The following is a 26624-nucleotide window of genomic DNA, read 5'->3' on the forward strand; positions in this document are numbered from 1 at the left end:
ACACAAAGAAAATAAATACTTGACTTAGACTGTATGCTCAGTTTTGCATTCTTCACCCATGTGAAACTCCCTGCCGGCAATGGGTAACAAAGAATGCAGGAAAAGTTTATCAGTCATCCTCTTTGGTTGGGAGTTTTTGTCTTCATTCTGTTAAGTACATCACTGAGAACAATCCTGGCATTGATCATAAACCATCAGATACTAAAGGCCTCACTATATTTATGATACCCAAAATATCCATGAGAATGAGATCCCATAATCTGCTCTGGTGACATCAGACATTATAACTGTATGATACTTTTGGTACTCATACTACAAACTGCTCTGTTAAGGGTTGTCTTCAAATGAAAATGGGATGTCAAGGGATATTATGAATCATTGGTACTACAGTGAGTCTCAGTTGCAGTAATTCTGAACATCACCAAACCTGTCTTTCAGGACTCTGGTACTGAGAATGGGATCTGCAGCTCCATGTGTGTTCTGCACTGGTGCATTCCTCCTCCAGATTGCACAGAGAGCATGGTGCTATCCTGGGATGGGATTTGCAACAACTAGTATAAGAAGAAGGATGCTCCTAAAATAGGCTTTTTTAAAAAACAAAATCTCAGGCCCTCAATTTAAGTGTCTTGCTCCATTTAGAAAACTGGGGCAGTAGGACATGGGTGCCAAGGAAGCTTTTGAAGGAAAATGTCTGAGGTCACACTGCTTTGCGTGGGTCTCGGTGCAACCAGCATGCATAACTCTGGTTCAGCATCTGCTTCTTCATTTGGGTCTCCAAGGAATACAGGCAGAAAAGACAAAAAGTCAGTTGTTTTGTATTTTTTCAGTCAGAAGTTTTCTGTTTATGCTAACTCAAGTCCTCCCTTATTTGGGCTGGGAAGTTATCAGTTTAGTGGTACTAATCAAGCTCTTCCTCCATCATGGCCTGAAAATTTTACTTGGGCCATAACATAGAGCACACAATTCAAAAATTGGCAAGTGAATCATCATCCAACAGAAATCATATAATCCAATGCAGAAAATACATTACATTACAGCTTTGCAAAAGTGATATATTCCCTTTTGTACAGCATGAATAATAAGTTAGCCTTACCAAGGCTAGTGGTGCCTGGTGATACAGAAATGCAGTATATGTACAACAGTCCAGAGAATATGCCACCAGTGACTGAATTTATTCAGCTCACCTTGGCTTTGAATACTAGTTCAATATTTTATTTCCTCCAGACCCAGAAAACTGACTACTCTCCACATGTTGAATTTCTCAGAGTCTGCACATAACCTCACTGGCTTACTCAATTTTTTTATTACAACAAACAGGTAACTTTACAAGACTTTTTAATTAATCATTTCACCGTGCATATTAGTACAGTCTGACGGGAATTTTTCTGAGAGGAGTCACTGGCGTTAGCACAGAATTCCAAGTATTTAAATAAATTCTGACCCTACTATGTACTGCTTTCAGTTAGATGACACATTTTTATTCACACATTTCAATTAGTGTTAATTCCTCACCAAATTCCTAAAGTGGGCCACTTCCAAGCCTGTTGCCCCTAAACCAAAAAAATTCACACTGCCTGTTATTGCTACCCTAGTTAATGGCAATATTTTCACATGATACGATGTGATTGTTACTACATTTTGTCTTAGACTTTCTCATGTTCTTATTCATGTTGTGCATGCCAAAGAAATTTTGCATCAGCTTTGCTGCACTCTGCAGAATTCTTTGGGGTATGTGGTAGTTTTGCGTGTCTGGGAATCTTCCATCTGGCTAGTTTGGGTTTCCTAAACACCATAAAACCCTGCCTGTGGAGATTGTGTATCTCTTACGGGCCCCATGGAGCTTATAATCTGCTTTTAATCATTGCATGAGGCAGCCAACACGTCAGTCCTCATCAAGCAGATTTTTCTATGTTGAATCTCCTTTAATAATTTTTATGCAGTTCTGAAAGTCCAGAACTATTGCTAATTTTCATGGTTATCTTAGACTGCTATAAGAGTTGTCTTCCTCAGTTCCCCATTTCTTTCTGTACAAACTCTCATAACCACTGACTTCTGTGGCTTGCTATAGTGAGTAAAAGATTCTTAGCACTTTGCCCTCACTTGCTCGTCTTTTGAACTTACCCACCAGCATCTGCTTCTTAGTAAACTACAGGTCACATCCTTAACTGGGACAAATTAATGCAACTCAGTGCGACATAGCAAAGCCAGTTTGCTGTAACTAAGAAACTAGCTCCACATCTACATTCTTCAACAAGTCACCAGAACTTACTTTACATTTCAAAATGCCAGCACCAATTAAATTACTCTCTATATGATATTAAAAGATTACCAACTATTCAAGCCCAGCAGAAATTCACAGCACCAGGCAGCACAGTGGTTTTCATTAAAGCAAAATCACTTTTGACATCTGCTAAATTGTTAACTGACACAAATCATTGAAACTACTAGTATCTCTGAAGCTGTACTTCTAGCCTGCCGTAGATAATGTGCTGATCTGACATTCACCAGAATACAGTAAAAAAAAAGCGCAGCCCCATTTTAGCAGGGAAGTCTGGACATTTAAATTTAACACCTCAATAAAGTATGACATTAAATTGTATTTATTGTTTTGAAATATGAAAATGAAAGAAATGTATCTCTAAAATTTTAAATAAAGCCAGGCGAGTTATGTGACATTTGGTGGTTCCTCCAAAACAAATAGCATTAAGTCTCAGTGAATGCAAAACTTGTTTCTTTTGTGTAGTGCTTCTGCCTGCAAATTCTAATTAACTAGCTCCATTCTTATCTACAAGGAGTGACTGAAAGCATACAAGCTACAATGTATACTTCAACTAAATATATGTAGGTATGATTTTAAAAGGGAGATAAGTAGTTAACAACATTTGCATGTTGCAAAGAGGCTCAGTTTGTACAATAATTCAGAAATCTTGCTTTTAGGCTGTTCCCTTGCATAGCTGTGCTGTACTGAATACAATCTGCACACTGAAGTTATCATGTTTGCAGTTAAAAATCTCCAGGGACTTTAGACCCATACATAAAGATACTTACTTCACTCTTTTCTGAGACACTGACCTGTATCCTCATTTAAAAAATGAACACCACATCTTTATGTTATTAAATCTTTGTTTTGATCTATTAGTATTCACCAAAGTGCCATTTTACACAACCCCACACTGAATAGGCAAGGCTGGAGGTAACCATCTGCAGCTTTAGAGTCTGCGTTTGAATTGATGAAAAGAGCTTTGTGTTTTCATTGCCAAGTTTGATTCTTCCAGTCATTAGACATTCCCCTCAGATCGCATCAATGAAGCGGACTCTCTTACACCCATGTGTTAAATTCTCTTCTCCTCATGGTTTCCTTTGCCAGTTATACTCCAGAAAGACTACTGGGTCTTAGCCACATTCTTCTCACAGCTGTGTCAAAAAAGAGCATCACAGCATCATCCCAAAATCCATATGTGTATCTGGTCAGTCCCCTGTCGGAAGGTCACCTCACATTGTGGTGCGATTATTCAAATATTCATTCTTGTTCTTGAACTGCGCTGCTCAGATCATTCTGGGAAAGATTAGGTCCTCCAGCCAGCACTGGAGAACGTCTTGGACGTTGATGTGAAACACGCACAGCTCCCGCACTTGGAAGGCAGATGAGTTTTACTTACAGAAAAGGGGGACTCTAACCACTTAATAAATGCTTGCTTCTTATTTCTTTCTATTCTTGTATTCTTTTCAACTGTGTCAAATACTGGTAAGAACTGTTTGTTTTTGTTGTGTCATTGACTGACTTATTTATCAGCATCAGTTAAAGATCAAACCTAAGTGAGCAATATGAAAGCAGAGAAATCACGTTCAGAAATGCTGGACAGAAATCCAGGACTACTCAAAAAAGGGTGTGTTCCAGTAACAGTTAAAGTTAGGTGGCTGAAAAATCACATCTTAAGAGGTAAATCTAATGTTATTAAGGGTAGTATTTCTTTTATGAGAGGTGGCAATTTCCTTTGATAAACCTATGTGCTTATTAAGAAGATTGCTTAGTTTTCTTTTGTTTTCAGTCCACTGAAGTATTTTATGCAAATCTGTAACTCTTCTGACTTCTTTCTTAAGAGTAAAAAAAAATCCAGTCAAAAGAAAAGGTGTCTTTAATAAACAGTTAGGGACAAATGAAGTAAGAATTTCTGTTTTACATCACCTACATATTTGCTTCGTTCATAGTAAGAACTACCTTGATGCAGCGCACAAGCAGGACATTTCTCACCGTTTATGCTTATTTTCATACCTGTATATTCTAGCATCTCACCATTACTTTGTGAATTTGTTTACTTTTTAGAGGATTATACAGAAATTCTACATGCGCAGCCTCCGCTGCCACCTTACGCAGCTGCATGAGTATGCAAGTGTGACTGTGCTTCCACCCAGAAAACTACGCTTTACTGAGATAGAATCATTTGATTGTGAGAAAAAATAGAAGCCCTCAATAGACAAATTGCATTAAAATTCACTCCAGCTCCAAAGCTGTTGCAGAAAACCAGAACATTTCCTGGAGAAAACACATCAAAAGTAGCCTCAGCCTTTACTGATAATTGGCTAATATTGATTTGGTATTACATTAGAACCTCCTCTGATCTCACTGACATCACTCAATCCCAGAGGTTCCAGCAGGAAGGACAGTTTTAAAATGTTTTGCTTCCTCTGCTGGCAGAGGCATTAATTAATTCATAGGCTTTTCCAGGCACCTTCTCCAGGTCAGCCCCATTTCCCTGATGGGGCTGCACCAGCTGGCTCCTGGCTTCTCAGGCAGGACACTTGCAGGGGGCCTGTGGCATCGAGCCAACACTCCCGGGGAATTCTTCACCGCTGTCATAATTCTTTGTTTGTAACCATGAATTAGAAACATTAATTAAATATTGAAAGCTATAGTCATAGCCATTCTACAGAGTATAGGTTAAAATATTAAATATCTTGCAGGTCTTCATAATTTCCTGTTGAATAAATATGTTCTGTGTTATGTGTGTGCATACATGTATTTATTTACATACACCACACAGTTAAAACGAGTATTTGCTTTATAAACTAGAATAGAGCGCTCTTAAAAGTCTAATGTGCATTTTGTTAATGTTTCAAAATCAAAATAGATTCAAACAAATGCTTTTAAATCTGTGGGGTCATTCCCTGAACAATGTCATTTTCTGTTTCATACAGGATGGCGAATCATCTTCACAGGCAAGAACACACAGTTGCAATTTATATCTCACACTGCAGTGAGCCTTTGTGAGATTTCACCCTCCCTCCATATAAACAGAATTTTACTATATCCAAGTTCTCTATAAGCAGATTCCAATATATCCCCCTTCTGGTTCACAGCTGCTGTTTCATGTGGGAGAGAATCCAGAAATTTTTTAGATGCTTTGTGTCCTGACGGAAAACACAGGACCACTATTCTGACTTGGATCTCTCATTTAGAAAGCAACAACTGCAGGTGGGTACACAAATGGCTGACATGATGGCAATGCTACGGAGAAATTACAGCTCTATTTCAAGCTCTGTATATGATGCTGAATGCAAACCCTAAAGTTTTTAAGAATATTAAAAATTCCTTAATGTTGCCAGAGAACAGATTAGCAAAGGCATAGTGAACATCAGTAAATTATGTGGTATGAAGATACAAAATACAACCTTTTTCAACATTATTTTAATTATTATAATCATATTCTTTCTTAATTAAGCTCATAATTATTTTCCTCTTCTGATTTTTAACTGTTGCTATATTATTCAGGTATTTTACTAAGTAATACTGAGGAAATACTTTATATAGCTGTTGAAAATACTTTGCTCGTATGCCAGAATTCAGTTTTACTTGAGCATTTAAAAGAAGTCGAGAAAACAGATGTTTTAGAACCCTATTTAGGCTATGAATTGTAGTGTCACATTTTAAATCACAATCAACATCCTCTTAAGACAGTGCCAATAATTAATACTATTGTAATTAATATCAAGAAGCTTTTCCATCGATAAGTTTATAAATTGTCAGTTCCCTTTTTGAAACGTAGAACATCCTACATCTTTGAAATAAAAAGCGAAGCTAACAAATGAGTTCCTGCCTAATTGCCAAACACTGATTTGTATGAAGCGGTTGAGGTTACAAAGAAATTGGGAATTCTCAGCCTGGTTTCCCTGCTGATGAGTACGAACTGTCTGTGTAGCTCTCCCAGAGGTGTCAGAGGAATCTCTATAGTGTCACACAAGGGTTCTTAGCTCAAAGTAAACACACTTTCCACAAACTCAGCTGCTTAATCTGTTTGCAGGTTGAATTATAAGATGGGGGTGGATGACTCTGGGTGCTGGGAAGATGCACAGAGCATTTCCACAGTTTCTTGGTAGAAAGGGCACGCTATTGTCATCAAAAGACTTCACCCAATTGTTTAATTTTGCTATAGGATCAATGGTCTGATCTTAGCAATAATGAAAACTAACCTGACCAAAATTTTCCCAAGTAGAGTAGCACGTTAAACTGTGTAAATTCTTTTCACTAGAATAGTGTATGACCAACACTTTAATTCAGGTTGTGGCTGCACTTCTACTCTAGCCACTCTGCTTACATGAGATTAAATAAGACTGTTTCACTAAAAAAACAAAACCAAAACCCAAGAAACCAAATATCTTCACTTAAATATCTGTGGTTAGGAGATGTTTATAAATTAAAGAAATCAAATAAAATAACAACTTTAAACAATGCACAAAAAGGTTTAGTCAATATTCTCTTTAATGTGCTGTAATTATTTTTCATAGTTTTTTTTTAATCAAGTATGCACCTGCTAAAGTTTCATATACACCTAAGTGTTCAGAATAAAGATTTGAATGATTCTCAAACAAACACTGAAGGTTTTAAAGAGGTGATTGGAAATATGTATTTTCATATATATATATAGCTATCAAGTATATTTTATGTAGTTACAAATAAATTAAAAAGTTAATAGATAATAGTATTAAAATAATAAATTATATTATATTTTTATATAAGAAAATACTAATATAATAAGGAATAATAAAAATAATAATTGTATATGTATTTTATATAAAAAATACAATATATGTTTTAATAGGAGAACTCAGAATGTATTTTTTTTAAACAGGAAGAACTGTTGTTAGGTTCTTGCAACATATTATAAACCAATTCCTGGCTACCCTGGAAATATGCTGCAGACATTTAAGTTAAAGACAAATATGGACTTACAGGAAAATTCGCATTAGTTCAGCATCGACCACCTTGGAAGGGTCCGAGTGGAGTATTTGGCAGCTGATGAATGTAATGCAGAGATGAGAAGTGCCAGACTGTGAAGAGGCTCTGCCTACACATTTGCCTATGTCCCAGCAACCAGACTTTCAAAGGCTTAGGTGATTGTAATAACAATCATGACAATAAAGACTTCAGGAGAGATGAACTTCAAGTTTTGGAGTTCAGTAACTTTTTAACAGGGAATCTTATGATGGGAAAGAGAATACAACCCCCATTCACCAGCTCAGAGTTTTCCAGTTGGTTTCAGTGAGATTTTTGAAGCCACCCCTAAACAACCCCATCAGCATTTACCTTGGCATGAAACTTGCCAGCTGTGTAACAGACCAAAAATGAGAACCTTAATATTCTACTGTGCAATTATAAAGGCAAATATTCTGTTGCCACAGGATTGCCATGAGGTAAAAAGACAGTGGAAACCATTCATAGGAGATGGAAACTTTCTCTGTGCCTTGCACATGTAGAAAGCAGTTTCCATAACAGTAATGACAGGCACACTGAGTTGCGTAATACTTAAAAAAGTAAAATTATCAGCTTCACACTGAGTAAATAATGAACTGAATGGCTGACAAAGAAGGAATCATTTTAAAGGAACTTTCCTGAGTACTGCCACACTTTCAGTCATAGACAAAATACCAGAAGAAACAACATTAATTTGGTTTTCAACTGCAGTTTTTCTTAAGAGAAGGCAAGTGACTTACTTCTGAACTTTTTCATTGGCCTCCTGTGAAGCCTCCAGGGCTTTCTGGAGCTTCAGCTCTGTGTCCCTTTGCTCTGACCGAGCTTGCTGCAGCTGAGCTGCCAGATCTTCAATCTGGCCATAGGTAAGGGTCACAACATCCTCCCTGCCTTGCAGTCCACCCTCAGAAGTACCAAACACACAGCTATGCTGGTCCTTCAGACTCATTCCTTCAGACAAAGACTTGTATAAGCTGGGAAAAAAAAAAATTATATATGTTATTAAGTTTCAGTCTAAGGTTGAGCTGTAAGAATACTACAGTCAGTTCAATTAATATTTTTAATATGATCATATATGGATCCACATGCACTAATACCAAAACACGTTTTATTTCAAAAGTAACAGAGAACAAAAAGATCTTCCCATTTCCACATGGGTCTTCTAGAAGTATATAACAGCTATTAGAATTTTAAAAAGTCAAAAACCTGTTCAACAAAACTTAAAAGGTAGCATTTTCAGTTGTAGCATCTTCCTGATCACCTTTGAGCTGCAGCAAAAGTTGTCAGTGTGATTTACATGAAGCTGAATTAACCACTGTAAGTTACTGTAACTAACTTGTGTTACACAGGACCCTCTTTCAGCAAGCAGACTCACCAACTAGAGGGGGTTTATTTGCAAAATTGCAGGTTTTTTCAATATAATGAAAGGCATAAAAATGTTACAATGCAAAAATGAAAAGCATTAAATCAGCAAGGCTACTTAGAAATATGAATGTTTTGCACATGCTAACCAATTCTAAAGGTCCTTGGTCAATACTTTTGTGAGAGAAAACTTAAAATATTTCTTGATGCTGGTATAAAGAAGGTAGTAACACTCGTACTAGAATACACTGTGTCTTCAATAGCCTCTCTGTAACATCCTGGTTTTATCACAGGACATTTCAATATCTGTAGTGTCGTCCACCATAATGTCTTGCAAAGTCCTTTCTGACCAGTGTTTCGGCTTCACTCAGGCAGAAAATAGGCATGCTTATCATCTGTTTCGCACTGAAGTGCCATGGATTGATATTCAACCCATTCGTTTTCATACATGAGGTTGAGGTACAGTCATAGAGATACTAAATCATAGAGCACAAAAATAATACTCTTTCATTGTACAAACCAGAATACAGTACTATATGCTTTGTACTTGTGTGCCAGAAAATTCTGGACAAACCAAAGGAAGACCAGAAATTAAAACCAAAATTGAATAGGGTCTTAAGGCAATAGATTCATGAAACAAAAAGCAACAAATATGCCTGGATCAGCTGACAGTAGGTGTGGAAAATAAGCAAAACCAAAGATATTAGACAGATAAATAATGAGAAGTTGAAAAAAGCAGAATAAAGAAGAAGATGGTGCATCAGGTAAAAAATTCTCAATTAAGCCTGTTGACTGTGGAATTATTTCCCAAGGAAACGAGTAGGTAGCCAGTTGCTCAAGTTATTAAGGTGTGGTGGTAGAAATCACGTTAATAGCTAATTACTAGGAGAGGAGCCTGCACCAGCAAGCTCTTTGTGGAATTAGCAACGATTGCTTCCCAGCTCTTCACAGCCATAATTCATTGGTGAATTTTACACCAATGGAAAAGGACACTGCTAGTAGAAGAAATTCATGGAAGACATTAACAACGAAAGTGATGGCAACAGGATATCATAATGAGCAGTGTTTTTATAAAAATAGTTGAAGTAATTTCACAACGACTTCATGAATATCAGAAGCTGTTGCTGTATTGATGAATATGACTTGAGACCATTCCTTTGCCTGATGACCATGCAAGTATCAAACATTACTTCAGTGTGGATTTCTAGTAGCAGTGCAGACTGATTGCAAGACTCAAGACACAGTCTGCATGACAGCTGCTAGTATGCGATAGCGTATTTTCCTCCTTTCCAGTTTACTAAGGTGTTTGTATGGAAAACACCCTTCATTCTGACAGCCCATAGAGGAAAATCATATACAGGCTAAAATATAATACACATAGACAAGCAAAATATGGATGAACTAACAGAAATCCAGAAGCGAAAAGGTCAGAGTGTTGATATATCATTACGCCTACTACCCGCAGTTGTCTGAAAACAACGTGAAGAACCTTTTCAATTAAATGAAGACATATTGAAAATATAAATATTTATAAAGGGACATTAAAATCCCTGGAACAGACTCATTAAAAATAAAATTACTTCAACAGTGTATAAAATTTACTGACTGAAGTTCCACTATGGTCAAGCATTGATCACCATGGAAAAATACAAAGGCATGCAAATAATGCTGAAAGCTGGTTACCGAAATACCACTGCTGCCCACTTCTTAAACACCTGGCACAAGATTAGAAGAAAAAAAAAATAGATGAGAATCTGAACTATTCAGTGAATATATGGATCCCTGATAAATGATACTTTTTTTTAGTCCCTTTTGATACTTATTTTTAAATTCCTTCACTAATGTCCTGAAGATTATTTCTTCAAAGAATATTGATTCTATAAGTCAAAAATATATGGGAGTTCTAGGCCTGAAGAATGGGTCACAGAAGCATTCAAACAATTCCTTGACTTAAGTAATTCATCTTCATAGTAAGCCTTCGGCTTTACTGAGGCAGCACGGCCCCTTTCCTGCTTCAGTTTGGGTCTGAGAGCCTCAAGGACACACCTTAACTGTGTCCAGACAAAAGAAAAAATGACATGTGACAATATCACATATGCTGTTCCTGCAGATAGCAAGAGGTTTCCTCAGCCCCCAAAGTCAGAGCAGCTTCAAGCCTGCTAAAAAATTTCACCAGTTGTAACTGCACCCAGAGGGACTCGACTTTGGCTGAAAATCAACAGCATGAAGTGCTGTTCTTATAACACTTTCCTCCTTGCCAGGCATACTTTTGCTGCAAGGTGGGAAATTATTTTCCACCTGAAGCAATTACTGAACAACACAGAGAAACCTTCCACCTAAAGGAGGAAAAAAAACCCAGCAAAAAACAAACATTCCCTATCCGTTCCCTCCCTCCTCCCTCAACCCAGTGATAAACATATCCAATGTTCCCAAAGGCATGTAGGTCTGACCTTGGTTTGCACCACAAATGTTTCTGACACTCAAGTTCTGGAGACCTCTCAGACCTCAGCCTGCACTCAGGATGGCTTTGAAGAGGGTCTCTTCACACCGCTGAGTGCACTCAAGGGCCAGGCAGCATTGATACCCTGAAAACACTACCCCAAAGCTGCTCTTAGGAAACACTGCAATAAGACGATATCAAAAAAAAGCCCATAAGACCTAGAAGGACTTTGACATTTTGCTGTAAAGCAGAGGATATAAAATGGTCAAGTTTGCAATACATGTGAGTCAGGAGCCTGACAGCTGGTAGACTTGTAACTAGATGGCATTGCCCTACCATAGACAAATATTTTACTAGCTTTCCTTCCTCTGCAATTACATGAGTTAAGAGGACTGTGTTTTCTCTTCAGTACAACCACCCAAACATCTCTCACTAATTTAACTGAAAATAGCAGCTGTGTTAGACTCCGTGACACACAGGCCATGTTACAACAGTAGTGCAAGTTGCACATAATGCAGAGTATGTTCTTTGCTCTGTCACAGTCCATCACAGAGTGTCGCTCTCTCATGTGTGATGTACCCATGTGTCCTTAGTCTAGGATGAGTTCAGGCATCCTCTTTCTTTTATATTCTCTCACCAAACCCCATGATAAGCACTTACGGAGCAGAGCCCACCACTGATATTCTTCTCTGTGGCCACTGGTAGTATAACCTCAGGATTTTACAGGATAACACGTAGACAAATTAGTGCTGACCATGCATGTCCATACCATCCAAGCCCAATGGCATGTGAACATGGATCCGCAGTGAGCAGTAGGTTGAGTTTCAGTCCTCTTTCCTGAAATGTTCTAGAGACTCCTGTGACCCATACAAGTGTCCAAACAGCCTGGACACAAGGTGATTCAAGCACAGGTCCACTAATTATAGTTAAAGTTTGAAATTATTATCACCCATCTTAGAACTTGCATTTTTCAACAAATACAAATTAAAGACCACCAGCAAATACATTTTCCCTCCTTGGGACTCAGTGTCTTCATCTTCAAGAAAGAGCAATCACAATACTACATTTGCAAGGTGCTCTCAACTTCACTACTAAGAGACTCATCACTGTTGAAAGGGCTGAGTTAGATGCAGCACAGTCTGAATTTAAGACAAAACTAAACCCAGATGTTCTTCTCATGACACCAAGCAGCAAACATATTCTTTTGGGCCACATTTTCACTCTCCAGGACCAAGGCAGCACCCACACTGTTCCCCTGTGACTAATTTGGGAGAGGTAGTAAGGACATGGAGCAAGTGATTTAATCATCTGAGCCTTTCTTGATATTGAAGTACTGCTGAGACATGGTCTCAACAAGAAATAATCAGAAACCATACCTCCATTACAAACCCTTCATTTACAGAGTGGCACATTAATCAAATGTCTCCAGACCAGTTTGTGCAGCCACTGGGCAAACTGCTGAGATCGCACAGCCTCACGTGACAGTGACACACGCATGACACCACCTGTCATTCCTCACATTGACTGCACCATTAAATGGTCCAGGCCCCCCACAAAACTAGTTTCTGGATTAATAACATCTGATTGAAACAGAGCAAAACATGTGTGATACTGATGAGTAGAAACAAGCATTTTTGAGTTTTTCGCAGCTGTGGTACTATCCTCTTCAGCTGGATCCACAGACCTCTATTTAATAGTTTGTAGCTAAAAAAGGCACCTGAATTTCCTGAGCACCTGATGCACCTAGAGCTCTTATCTCTAGTAGATTAATTAGAGTCTGGAAGGTGATAACTTCATATTAGTTTTTTTCACACTTACATCAACTCTCAGATATAGTGCATCTGAGTTGACAGAAGAGACATACTTGATATATGTTAACATTAATTACCTATCTTTAGGGTTCAACAATGTACCTTGCGTTAATTGCAAGACACAGACTCACAGGTTCTCAAATTTCTTCCCGGAATTAGGGGACCGTGTTTTCAATACAACTGCAAGTATTGTGTATACTCTTCACAGTTTTACTAGAATACAATTTATTTCTAAAACCAAGCTTGCCATAAAATGTTCCTGTCATGTTTTGACAGGGAATTGGCTGTATTAGCATAGCCTAGCCTAGGCATTCACACAGTTCAACTATCCAGCCCTGAAGAGTTGCTTCTAAGTAAAATTAATCTGAAATTTCAAAAATAATTTTATTTTGCACGGTGTTTATTATAGTAGAAGTTATGAGAAGGAATTTTGCTATCTTGTATCTTTTCTTTATTGCCAATTCATATGCTTTGGCCATTCTTAAATATTTGCCAATGGCTTTAGTTAACAAAATAACTTTAACTTACTATTTGTAATCCTGTAGTTATTCCCTACAGTAATAGATTGTTTAGGTAACACTGCAAATACAGAGGGAACCTTATCTATTAATCGAAGATAGAACTGGCATCAAGTCATTGAGAGTGACCTCAGTATTTGAATATAAAGGATGTTTAAGATGGTGCCAGCAACTCCATGCTTTACTGTGTATCACCCAGCCCCGTCCGCTTTGCCCAGGCAGTGTGAGCGGCACAGCCAGAGGCAGGGAGGGGGGGCACAGCCAGCTCCAAAACAAGAGGTGTTTATTTTCAGCTTCCCAGTCCCAGGGGTTCAACTGGCAGCCCCTATGCCTCTTTGCTGGCTGCCGGAGGCCACTCGGTTGACACGGATCACTGAAGGCGTGTGTACGTGGGTGGTGCAGAGCCAGCGACTCTGGCTTTGGGCCAGCAGGGAAATTGCCTATGTCAGGGATTTGCAGAAACACAAAGTTGGTGGAAAAGAGATGGAGGATCTTGTCCTAAAGGTCACAGCCATTTATTTTTTTTATACTTTGAGTATGTTTTTGACAACATCAGTTTTAAGAACAGTGCACATTTTTCCTCAAAGCTAAAATAGATTAAGAAAGCAATTACTTTGGTTGTGCACTAAAATAATAGAGCTGCTGGTATACCAACTAAAACAGGTAGAAAATAGATGCAGTATTTATTACTGCTTTCCTTTTTTTTTTTTTGCATCATCTCTTACACTGAAATCAGGGCATTATGACACAGGTGAACATCAGGTCTTCTGAGCAGGTGTTTCAGGATCAGCTACTGCAGCTCCATATACCCACTGACCAACCTGGCTCGGGTGGCTACCCCTTCAGCTCCCACAGACCTAACTGTGCAGCAAATTGCTGGCTTGAACCTTTAGTCTCCAAAATGCCAGCCACGGAGATCTTTCCTGATGACAAAGAATGTACACATTCAAGGGTCAGGCATTTCTGCTAGGAGCCTTAAATGACATCTCCTGTCACTGTAGTTTTAATTTAGATTTTCCTGCATAACTAACAAAAACTAATACAGACTTCTGTGTTGGAAATTATGCATGAAGTTAAGGCTAATTTGGTTTGTGTTTTTGCAGTTTCTCACTGGTGAGGATAATGGCTTCTAACTTCCATTTTACACAAGTGACTTACACACAGACCATTTTATTTGAAATGAACAAAATCCTTCTGCAAAAAGTAGTAATACTAGTGAGTCACCTCTTGTATTATATAAACTGCAACAATTCAGATGAAACAAATAAGAATTCTGATCTTGAAAACTGAAACAGCCAGTGAAGCATCCACTCAGTGCAGAGGGATACTTCATATATACATCCATATATACATCTATACTGACTAAATCTTATAGTACTGATATATATCATAATGCAGGCATCAGAATCACCTGAAAACAAGCTCAATATAATGACTATGTGCTGTTGACTTTTATTTTTGTCTCCAGGGAATAGTGTTTACTTTGCTTTGAAATTTATATGAGTGATTTTGTTATGTGCCTTTTTTAATTAGTCTGAAGGAAAGAGTCATTTGAGAAAGAGAGCGGAAATCAATTCTGATTCGATAGTGATTGCTACTGTGCGATGCAAACTGTGTGTTCTTTCTAATTAAATGTAAACATGTGCAGTTCTAAAGTCCAGCAGTGATGACAACAACTACTAGAAAGGATTGCTTAAGCCCTGGTCAACTGATACTTGTGAACCTTTTGTTCGTACCGTAGGTGAGCTTGTGCAATCTGTCGCCGGGTGAACGCCAGTTGTAACTGACTTTATTTTAGGTCATCTTCAGAGAAAAGACTTGACAAGAATGTGGAGCGCTCTGTAATACCTCCAGTTACCCATTAACTGTGTCCTTCTGATAGCTAATCAATAGCATTGCATGGAGCCAAACACACCGCACTGAACTGCCCCTCTTCCAAAAGCCAAGTCTTGGTAAATATTTAATGGCAGTAAAGGTGTTTTGACTCTTATCAATCTGATATGTTAAAGAACTCTTGAAAGAAACTTTATCTTGCTTCTCTCTGCATAAATAATTTGTTCAGTTACAATTTTAGTCCTATGCAAAAGCACTTAATTTAATGATCTTATGCATTTAAATCAAGGCTTTGGACAGAGAAAATGTAGTTTCAATCCACAAGTCACAAAATAAAGAAAAATCAAAGTTTATTTCCTTGACAAAATGCCAACTAGAAATATACATCAAGGAACCAAGCCCTTTATACTGTAGTAGTAAATACTGTGCCAGACTTGCTCCAAACCTGTTATACAAGTGTGCATTTGAGATTTTCTTACAAGGCTTCAGTTTCTGTAAAATTCTTAACTCTCATCCACATCAAGATGGCGGGGGATTTTTAGCTTCTTTTCACTATAGGAAAAACATCTCTAAAATAGTTATACTGAAATCCAGAAACTTTTTGCTCCCATACAATGAACATTCTCATCTCCAAGTGGGTATATTCCCAGCTAATGAGTTTTATTAAGTGTTTTCCATTTTCTCTTTTTCTGTGCAAAGCAGTTTGCCGGGATCATTAAGCAAATACTTTCATCCTGTTCCTTTAACACCTAGTGCGTGTGCCCCCTGCTACAGCCAGGTAGGATCCAAATGTCTCCTCAGAGACTTAGACAGGTTTATTCCATGCCTCTGTCCTAATGTCACAGGACAGAGGATGGAGGAGTCCCCCTGACCTCCTCCCCCAGCACAGTATTCCAGCCTTCTCTGCATGATCCAACTTCAGTATGAGCCTAAGTATTCTGAAGAAATGATTCAGCAGTGGATCCAAGCTTTTTCCTGGAAAATAAACTGGGAATAAAACATTGATAGTGTTTCAGTTTCCAAAATGTGAATCACCATAAATGTTTTCCCAGAAGTATAAGCATTATTTTTTCCCCAGTGTTTAAAAGGCCTCTTTAGTGCTCTTGATGCCATTCAATAGATTTCAAAAATAAAGATCAGGGGAATAATTCCCAAACACTGGCATAGATAAACTGAACAGCCTGGAGTTTTCAAATCATTAGTAATCGGCTTCAATGAAAACAGTATTAATTAAAATCATAAAAGCATATAAATCAATCAAGCAGTAAAGCGCATGGCACCATTCAGGCATGACTGGCTGAAGAAAGCCTGTTACTAATAAGCTCAGAAAATATCTTGTACTTAATACAATGTTATCTTTATAAATCAGACATGATCATGAATTTTATGGCTGTCCTGATTTGCTATTGTGATCGCTTGGCTTAACTCCCCCACTGAACCAGAAAAGCAAGAGACGAAGCTGTCTTGGACCCAGGGCTGGAAGCCAGCCCTGCCTTCCAGCATGGCCAGGAACATCCAGCTGAGTAGATGGAAGAGTCTCTCCAGCAGAAAGCAATTAAAAGATACACAAAGAATGGAAACGTATTTCAAAGATGGAATAATCAAACACATATGGAATTTGAGAGAGGGATGATCTCACGGATGAGCTGAGTAGCACTAAAGTTAGAAACCCTCAGTGTGACTGACCTCTGGGAAGCGAATTCACATGGGGCTCTACCCTCTTATCATTCATTTCTTGCTGAATGATTCAGCTGGTTAAAAATCTTCAATAACTTTTAGAAGAAGTTCAAAATATACCATGTTTTTAAATTTGAGGATACTTCATTCCTGCCCTAGGAAAATGAAGCAGAGACTATTTGAACAGTTTTGTCTGCTTTTTCTCAAGGTGTTACTGAAAAACCTATTAAGCAACTCTGACCAAAGACAAACAAGGTGTCCCGTGCTCCAGTATAGGCCCAGCTGTGGTCACCAATGTGCCAAGAAGCAAGGTGCACCCATGAACTCTAGGTGAGTGTGCCTAGCGCACGGCTTTCCCACTCTTTTGGTACCGTGCACACCAACACATGCCACTCTGAAATGGCAGGTGAGTCACTAGGAGGACTGCATGTGCTGCAGCCTGAAAACCTCCCTCCAGACTGGTGCAGACACCCGTAATGTCTACTTCAAAGCTATCTTGGCTTCTGCCATACAGAAATGCAGTTGGTTTGGGGATTGCTATGCAGATATATGCTTTGCAATTCACCTCCTGAAAGCCATGTAAGTAGACACAATGGCAATGTATCGCTACTCAGTAAGCCATGTCCCACCCAGCTGCTGCTGCCAAATCCTTATTCATATAAATCATACAGCTCCTTGGACAGTTAAGTGCTACGAAACAAGGCAGTTAAAATGATGGCTTAAATGATAAAGAGAACGCCTGGGAAATTTAATATAGGGGAAGTCTGCTTCCCTATTGTACCAATGCTTACTGAAGCAACTGGGCAGACTTGTCTGGGCCATTCTCCTTAATGTGAAACAAGGATACATGCTGGGGGAATGATTTAGTGGATTTGGGATCAGAGTTCTGTCTTGAATTCCCTCTTCTATTTCACATCTTCTGTGTGGTACTGAGCAAGTTATAACATGCCAACCTTAGCTTGCCATACTAAAACTCTGAGTAAAGTGGCTTTCCCTTGCTTTTTGTCTGTCTTAAAGTCTAAGCTCTGTAGGCCCAGGATTGCTTCTTTGCTGCATCTGGAAACCTGAGGCCCTGATCGTGGTTCAGGTCTCAGTGCAAATTGTTATTCATGGGAAGATACAAAATAGTTAATTAACAGTATGCATGTGTTGGCAATGCACATCAGCCTGGTTAACCTCAGCAGACAGATTAAGGTTCAGAACCTTTATGGAAAAAAAACCAACAGCTTCTCACAAGGAGGCAGTTCCTGCCTCCACATTGCAGGTTCAGCCACTGTTGGCACCATGGGGTGCAGGCAGTGATAGCAGCCTCCTGTGCTCTGTTGAGCTGCTGTGAGCCCAAGATCCTTGTTACCTGAGAAGATGCTCTTGGCTTCCTTCCAGGCAGAAGGGGCCATAAGCTGGATACAGCTCACGGACTGGAAGCCGAATCACACAACTGACATACCTTTTGAGAAGCGAGAGGTTAGACTGGCAGCTGCTGGAGAAAAATTGGTGAAGAGAGAGCTCCAAAGCATAGGGGTCGGAAAGTGGCTGAAAACGGATGCTGAATTGATTGCTGTACCCTAAAGCTTCCCACACCTCTCTCTTCTTTTACATTCATGAGTTTTGACCAGTGGGCTACTGAAATAAAATCTGTAAAAGAATAATACTGTTGTGCACTTTAATTTAGCCTGAGTGAAGATTAAAACAACAGTTTTAATTTCATGAAGCAGGAGTTCACATGAAAAACTTCAGCTTTTTGTTTTTACCAGCATACCATTTCTCCACAGCTAGCAGGTAAAAGTGAAACACTGTAGCAGGAAATGTATTGGTTGCACTGAACCAAAGAATTAATTATTTTCTCAGAACCTGACAAGGAAACTGAATGAGTATGAAAGCTGTTGTGAAATCTAGCCAGCACTGAATTCAACAGTGTTCAATTCCTTATTTATTTTTTGAACAGGACAAGATAATTATTAGTATGAATCCTGCCTACTGTGCTTATAACCATTGAACCAATATTATACTCTCCTCTGATAGAAGCAGTAACATTGCTTAAGAGGGAGAACTAAATTACTGCATCATGATAGTCCTCATTTTACTGTCACAACTGTAGAAGTATAAAAATGGATGATTTTTTTGGTAAAGACAATAGAGAAGAAGAGCTAAATGGAAGAATAAGTATTTCTGTAGCTCCACCAAAGATCTTAGGATGGAAGTCTAGGTCTGCACTCTTCCTTTTTACAGAATATGATTGAAACAAACAGAATATGATGTTGGACAAGCCTGTATGACATTAAGATCCTGCATAGCTCAGAAGCAAGAGAAAAATAAATAATAAAATATGAACCTTGTTCCTCATCCTTCTCCCCACTCCTTTGGGTAAAGGACAAATTCACAGAACTTCTCCTTCCTCTTTGGTGAAAGCTCCTTCCAGTTCAATCTTCTTTAATGACAGTGGAAGTCATTAGCACAGTTCCTGCTGAAGACCAGGAGAAAGCCCAGTAAAAAATGCCTTGAATTTGTTTGTATCAAGAAGCTAACAGCTATGGCCATCAGGAGGTGCTTCCACTGTTTTGAATGTCTAGTACAACCACATACTTCCTGTAAATCTTACTGCTTCTGGAACACCAGAAGAGAAAGAATGCAAGAAAACATTGCTTCATACACCCAAAAAGAAGAAAAAGTTCCTTCAAGACTAAAATGAAACAATAAATAATCTATATATTTGAAATTTTGACCTTACCCTTTCATACCTCAATGACCATAGGATACATGTGACACAAATCCTTCAGGGTAAATTTTGAATGTGATGTACAGAGTTTTTATCTTAATGAGATATGTAAGATCAGAACCTATGAATCAAGCCTACAATATGCCCCTAAGTTATTTTTCCATGGATGGCGGGTGAGAGGATGTCATTCCTCCGTTTAATCAGGAGTTAAGGCATGTACAGCAATTCCTTATTTTCACAATATTCCTTCTGACAAAGATAACAACCGTAAGAATGATTCCTAGCTGGCTAAACCTGACATACAGGTTTTGTTAATAAAAAAATGCATGACTTAATTAATGAAACGGATCTATTAAGGCTGTCCCCCCCAATCTACCACAGTGGCCCCACCTACAGCTGAACTTCACATGACCTATCTTATGCAAAAAGAATTGTAATAACTTGCACTGGAAGCTGTTATAGAGGAGAGGTTTCTATGAAGAAAAAACTGACTCAGAAATGCATACAATGCCCCTAGAGGAGAAAGCTTAGTATTTTCACTTTTACTCAATGTTTTCTTTTATAGTGAATAATTGAAACGATTTTGCTAAACTGTGTAAAATTATTTCATCAGGAGTAATTACGTTTGATCTATTAGCACCTGATACTATCTATAGTCTAAATTGCTTGCATTCAATCCATGAGTAATGTCAACAGTATTAACGTCCATTATGGAAGCATTAGTTGAGTAAAAATAATTTTTAAATGTTAAACATTCTTGTAACCTTACTACAGCATAATGTTCAAAAGATGTATCAGTATACCAACATCTTGTAGAGTTTTTTAAAGGCATGTTTTTACTTAAGTCTTCAAATTCAGGGTCTTTAAACTCACAAGCAATTTACCTGTTTTGTTCTGGCAAACATAAATCTATAGCAATCTATTCATTTTACATTCTTTTCTGCTCCTGTCTTGCTGTCCCACGCTAAATGGCTATCCAAATTCACCTCCATCAACTTTGGCAGGCTCAACACCTTCGCTAAACCAGTTTTTTCCTCTCAATCATAAAGAGCTGCACTGTTACAAACAGTAAGAAGGAACCCTATAACAAACTGGAACACAAGAGGTTCCACTTAAATTTGAGAAGAAACTTCTTCTCAGTGAGGGTGACAGAGCACTGGAACAGGCTGCCCAGGGGGGTTGTGGAGTCTGCTTCCCCGGAGACATTCAAGACCCACCTGGACCTGTTCCTGTGTGACCTCATCTAGGCGTTCCTGCTCCAGCAGGGGGATTGGACTAGATGATCTTCTGAGGTCCCTTCCAATCCCAAACATACTGTGGTACTGTGATTTCTACAACAAAGTTATATATATACATTCACTGATTTGACAAAACAGCTCTCCAAACCTGAACTAATGCAACCACTGGACTCTCCTACCTGGAAAGCAGATACTCTTTTTCTCCCTGCAGCCTCATCCTTATTTCAAAGCTTTCCAAATTCTTGCTGCCTTTTAGCAGAGGAAATATTATGAACTGTTTGAGATTACATTCTCACTCAAAGCGATGAATGCCACAGTCTTCTCCAGAATAAAAAGCTACTTTCTCTCCTTGGAATAGTAACTTTACAGTAATTTAGAGGAAGCGGGAGAAACAGTTGGTCATTAAACATTAAATGTATTAATGGGGCACTCACAGTGTATGGTTTGTCTGGAAAAGGCAGTTCTGTATTTGCATTTCAGAAAGACTGCTGCAATACAATAGTTACTGTGATAAAATTAGGTTTACCCCACTTAACGTTTAGCAGAATCTAATAACGAAAACTTAAATCAATGTATTTTCAAAAAAATGCATGAGTAGCACCATTCACATCGTACAGCTTACAGCTAGGGGAATCGAGAGGCAAAGAAAAAACATTCCAAAAGAGGCCTTTTTATTCCCACTCCCCAAATGGAGACCTTTAGGACTTGGTGTTTTTCAGGGACTTGCAACTCCAGATGAAAATAATGACAAATCAGGATATTCCAAGCAGGAGCCCCCCCAAGAACTTCATCAGCATGTAAAAATCACCCACTTCTCCAGACTCATGTCACCCTTGAATTGCTGCTCAGTTCTCTGGAAACTTCAGACCTCTGTATACGGATGGAGCATTCAGTAGCACTTTCCGGTTACATGGCATAGTTGGCAATGGAGCTTCTGTTCCTGCTCCAGCAGGGGGATTGGACTAGATGATCTTTCGAGGTCCCTTCCAATCCCTAACATTCTGTGATTCTGTGATTCCTAGTGCTAGTTCTTCATGATCTATTGAGACTTAAAATCATGACACTTTGGTGAAGGCTTTGTGGATCTCCTTACTCTGAAGTTCTGACTCATTTAGGTGACAGGTCAACTTCCTAAATTTTAGGAGGTAGAACAGTAATTAAGTAACAGGACCACTTCAGAACACATCTAAATCAGTAGAACTCTTGAGTCCAAGGTAAATATACCTGTTCATAAGGAACTCCAGAAATGGATACATGTTCACTATGTCCTGAGTTTTCAGTGTAGACCTTTGTCTTGTGTGGCCTACTCTGGCGAAAATGAAGTCGTTGTTTTGTCCAAGGAAATAAATTAGTTCCCAGGAATTTGAAAAACAGAGGCTAAAACCCTATGTGTGGAGCTATACATCTAGAACTAGGAAGAATGTGACCCAGTTCAGAATCCATTTTTGAGAGTAAAGTAGATGACAGGATGGTTTAGATGGTGGACAAAAAGGTTTGGGACACACAAAACAGATATTTTACAACAAATGAAAGCAAAAATCAGCTTGCAAAAATAATCAGAACCTAGAATTTGATGTGCAAACCTTCAGAGGGAGACTGTCACAGAATCACAGAATGTTAGGGATTGGAAGGGACCTCAAAAGATCACCTAGTACAACCCCCCCACCAGAGCAGGAACACCTGGATGAGGCTACACAGGAATACATCCAGGCAGGTTTTGAATGTCTCCAGAGAAGGAGACTCCACAATCTCCCTGGACAGCCAGTTCCAGTGTTCTGTCACCCCCACTGAGAAGAAGTTTCTTTTCATATTTAAGTGGAACTCCTTTGTTCCAGTTTGTACCCATTGCCCCTTATCCTATCATTGGTCATCACCAAGAAGAGCCTGGCTCCATCCTCGTGACACTTACCCTTTACATATTTATAAACATTAATGAGGTCACCCCTCAGCCTCCTCTTCTCCAAACTAAAGAGCCCCAGCTCCCTCAGACTTTCCTCATCAGGGAGATGCTCCACTCCCTTAATCATGTTTGTGGCTCTGTGCTGGACTCTTTCGAGCAGTTCCCTGTCCTTCTTGAACTGAGGGGCCCAGAATTGGACACAATATTCCAGATGCGGTCTCACTAGGGCAGAGTAGAGGGGGTGGAGAACCTCTCTTGACCTACTAATAAGACACCCCAGGATACCATTGGCCTTTTTGGCCACAAGGGCATAGTGCTGGCTCATGGTCATCCTGCTGTCCACCAGGACCTCCAGGTCCCTTTTCCCCACACTGATCTCTAACAGGTCACTGTCCAACTTATACTGGTACCTGGGGTTGTTCCTGCCCAGATGCAACACTCTACACTTGCCCTTGTTATATTTCATTAAATTTTCCCTGCCCAGCTCTCCAGCCTGTCCAGGTCTCTCTGGATGGCAGCACAGCCTTCTGGTGTGTCAGCCACTCCTCCCAGCTTGGTGTCATCAGCAAACTTGCTGACAGTGCACTCTGTTCCCTCATCCAAATCATTGATGAATATATTGAATAGTACTGCTCCCAGTACCGACCCTTGAGGGACTCCACTAGATACATGCCTCCAACTAGACTCTGTCCCATTGACCACAGCTCTCTGGCTTCTTTCCTTCAGCCAGTTCACAGTCTACCTCACTACTCTATCATCCAGTCCACACTCCCTCAGTATGCTGTGGGAGACTCTGTCAAATTCTTTACTGAAATCAAGGTGGACCACATCCACTGTTTTGCTATTATCTATCCACCTCGTTATGTCCTCATAAAAGGCTATGAGGTTGGTTAAGCATGAATTCTCCTTGGTGAAGCCATGTTGACTGCCCCTAATGACCCTCATATCCTTGGTGTGCCTTGAGATGGTGCCAAGGATAAGTTGTTCCATCACCTTCCCAGGGATGGAGGTGAGGCTGACCAGTCTATAATTACCTGGGTCCTCCTCCTTGCCCTTTTTGAAGACTGCAGTGACATTTGCTTTCCTCCAGCCCTCAGGCACCTCTCCCATTTCCCACGACTTAGCAAAGATGATGGAGAGTGGCCTAGCAATGACCTCAGCCAGGTCCCTCAGCACCCATGGGTTCATCCCATCTGGACACATGGATTTATGGATATCCAGATTCCTCCCTAACCCAGTCCTCATCAACTGAGGCAAACTCCTCCATTGTCCTGACTTCCTCTGGGGCCTCAGGGGTACAGGGCTCCTCAGGACAGCCTCTGGCAGTGTAGACAGAGACAAAGAAGGCATTCAGTAATTCTGCCTTTTCTGTATCTTCTGTCACTAGGGCACCCACCTCATTCATCAGTGGACCTACATTGCCTCTAGTGTTAGTTTTATCTGCCATGTATTTGAAGAAGCCCTTTCTGTTGTCCTTGACCCCTCTTGCAAGGTTTAATTCTAAGGAGGCCTTAGCTTTCCTAGTTGCCTCCCTACATCCTCTGACAACAGCCTTATATTCTTCTCAAGTGGCCAGCCCCTCCTTCCATGATCTGTAAACTCTCCTTTTCCACTTGAGCTTGCCCAGCAGTTCCCTGTTTAACCACGCAGGTCTTCTGGCTCCCTTCCTTGACTTCCTACATGTCGGAATGCTCTGATCTTGAGCTTGGGTGAAGCAGTCCCTGAATGCTAACCAACTATCTTGGGCCCCTTTACCTTCAAGTACCCTTTTCTATGGGATTTCCCCTAGCAATTGCTTGAAAAGGCCAAAGTTTCTCCTACTGAAGTCCAGGGTTGTGACTCTGCTTGTTATTCTGTTACTGCCACATGAGATCCTGAACTCTACCAGCTCATGGTCGCTGCAGCCAAGGCAGCCCTCAACCTTTACCGCTTCAATCAGACCCTCCTTGTTAGTGAGGATGAGATCCAGCAGTGCTTCTCTTCTCGTTGACTCATCCACCATTTGTATCAGGAAGTTATCATCGATTCATTGGAGGAACCTCCTGGACTGTGGCTGGCTGGCTGAGTAGTCCTTCTGGCAGACATCAAGGTAGTTAAAATCCCCCACGACAACCAGGGTCTGTAATTGCGAGGCTGCTCTCAGCTGCCTGTAGAAGGTCTGATCTGGTGGCCTGTAATAGACACCCACAACAGTATCACCCCTGCCAGCCTGCCCCTTAATTCTCACCCACAGACTCTCAACCCGCTCCTCATCTGCCTCTGGACAGTACTCAATACACTGTAGTTGCTCTCTCATATAAAGAGCAACTCCACCACCTCGCCTTGCTGGTCTGTCATTCCTGAGAAGGACATAGCCATCCATGACCACATTCCAGTCATGTGAGCTGTCCCACCATGTCTCTGCAATTGCCACCAGATCATAATCTCCCAACTGAACACAGGTTTCTGACTCCTGCTTATTCCCCATGCTACATGCATTGGTATATAGGCATTTCAGGGAGTGAGCTGAGCACACTGATTTCACCCTAGGGGGATGGGAGTCCTCCTAGTCTTCATCAATTCTAGAGTGCTGACCCACTGGTGCAAGCCCAGCTACAGCCCCGCTGTAGCCAGTCATTTATGGACTGAATTCTTCTATCCCATCCCATCCCATCCCATCCATCTCATGTCATCACTCGAAAATGGAAGGAGAGAAGAGAAGACAACTTGCGCCTCCGACTCTTTCACCAACCGTCCCAAGGCCTTGAAATCTTTCTTCATTCCCCTCAGACTACAGGATGCAGCTTCCTCCCCACCTGTCTGGAAGATCAGCAGTGGGTAGTAGTCCGTTGAGTGCAGCAGGTTGGGGAGTGCCCTGGTGATATCCCTGATCTGGGCTCTGGGTGGACTACATACTTTTCTATGATGAACGTCAACTCTGCATATTGAGCCCTCTGTCCCTCTCAGAAGGGAACAGCCCATTACAATTACCCTTCTTTCTTTCTTATCGGAGGGAGTCTTGAGGTGTGGAGTCAACTGCTTCTTTCTTTGTGACCTTGTAGGTGGGGCTTCCACCACATCCTCACCTACCTCTTCTTCAAGATCCAGGGCCTCAAACCTATTACAGAGGGGCACTTGGGGAAGCAAGGCAGGTAGGGATGTGGGTTGCCCGCGACACCAAACTGGAACTTGCTTCTAACCCTCCTCATCTTTTTGATCCCTTACCTCTGCCTGACAGTGACAGTGCAGGGGCTGTTCCAGGTCTCCCCCCTCTGCCCAACAGGGCAGGGGGGTCCATCCCCTTTTGGGGGGTATCCCCCTGGAGCCTTTCTGACTGGCATGACAGGGAGTTACTTCACCAGTCAATCTCCTTCTCACACTCCCTGATGGTCCTCAGTGCCTTGACCTTCTCCTTAAGTTTCACCACCATGCTGAGGAAATCTTCCACCTGCTCACATCTCACTATGGGAAAAAGAAATGGAGTATGGCATTCTCTGGGTAACTATGGTGTGGGAGAAATTCAGTTGCCAGCCCCACCAAGTCCTGACAAAAGGAATGTGAGAGTTGTTCCCAAGGTGAAGGAAGACAGGCTGAACAATTTGGCTAACGGGATCACATTGAGCTAATGGGATCACCATGACTTGAGTTGCTTCTATTGGTGTATGTCAAAACTCTGATGTGCTTTAAAATACATTCTCTTGATGCATTTTCGAGAGAATTTACGTATCTTCAGATTTTGAGACTTGCATGGAAAGAGTCTATAGGGCAAGAATACTTCAAGTTCAGAAAGTTTACAAATTGTGAGATCAGTTTATCCTCTGTCAGAGAAAGAAACAGAAGGCTTGGATTTGTTAATATCTTCTTAAACAGACATTTATTACTGCTGCACTCACATAGATATGCA

At 40.2% G+C, this 26624-nt stretch overlaps 1 protein-coding gene across 1 annotated transcript in view; it reads right to left on the bottom strand.

Annotated features, from left to right (window-relative positions):
* The window catches only part of MIPOL1 (mirror-image polydactyly 1), a gene marked incomplete at its 3' end in the record, with an annotated part of 161122 nt that overhangs the window by 11450 nt on the left and 123048 nt on the right, over nt 1-26624 (bottom strand). The window contains exon 13 of the mRNA XM_080344816.1: nt 7990-8220. Within this exon, the coding sequence (XP_080200942.1) occupies nt 7990-8220 (231 nt within the window). The remainder of the gene's footprint in view (nt 1-7989; nt 8221-26624) is intronic.

The sequence above is a fragment of the Nesoenas mayeri genome (genome assembly GCF_963082525.1).
Source record: "Nesoenas mayeri genome assembly, chromosome: 5".
In the NCBI taxonomy this organism is placed as follows: Eukaryota; Metazoa; Chordata; class Aves; order Columbiformes; family Columbidae; genus Nesoenas; species Nesoenas mayeri.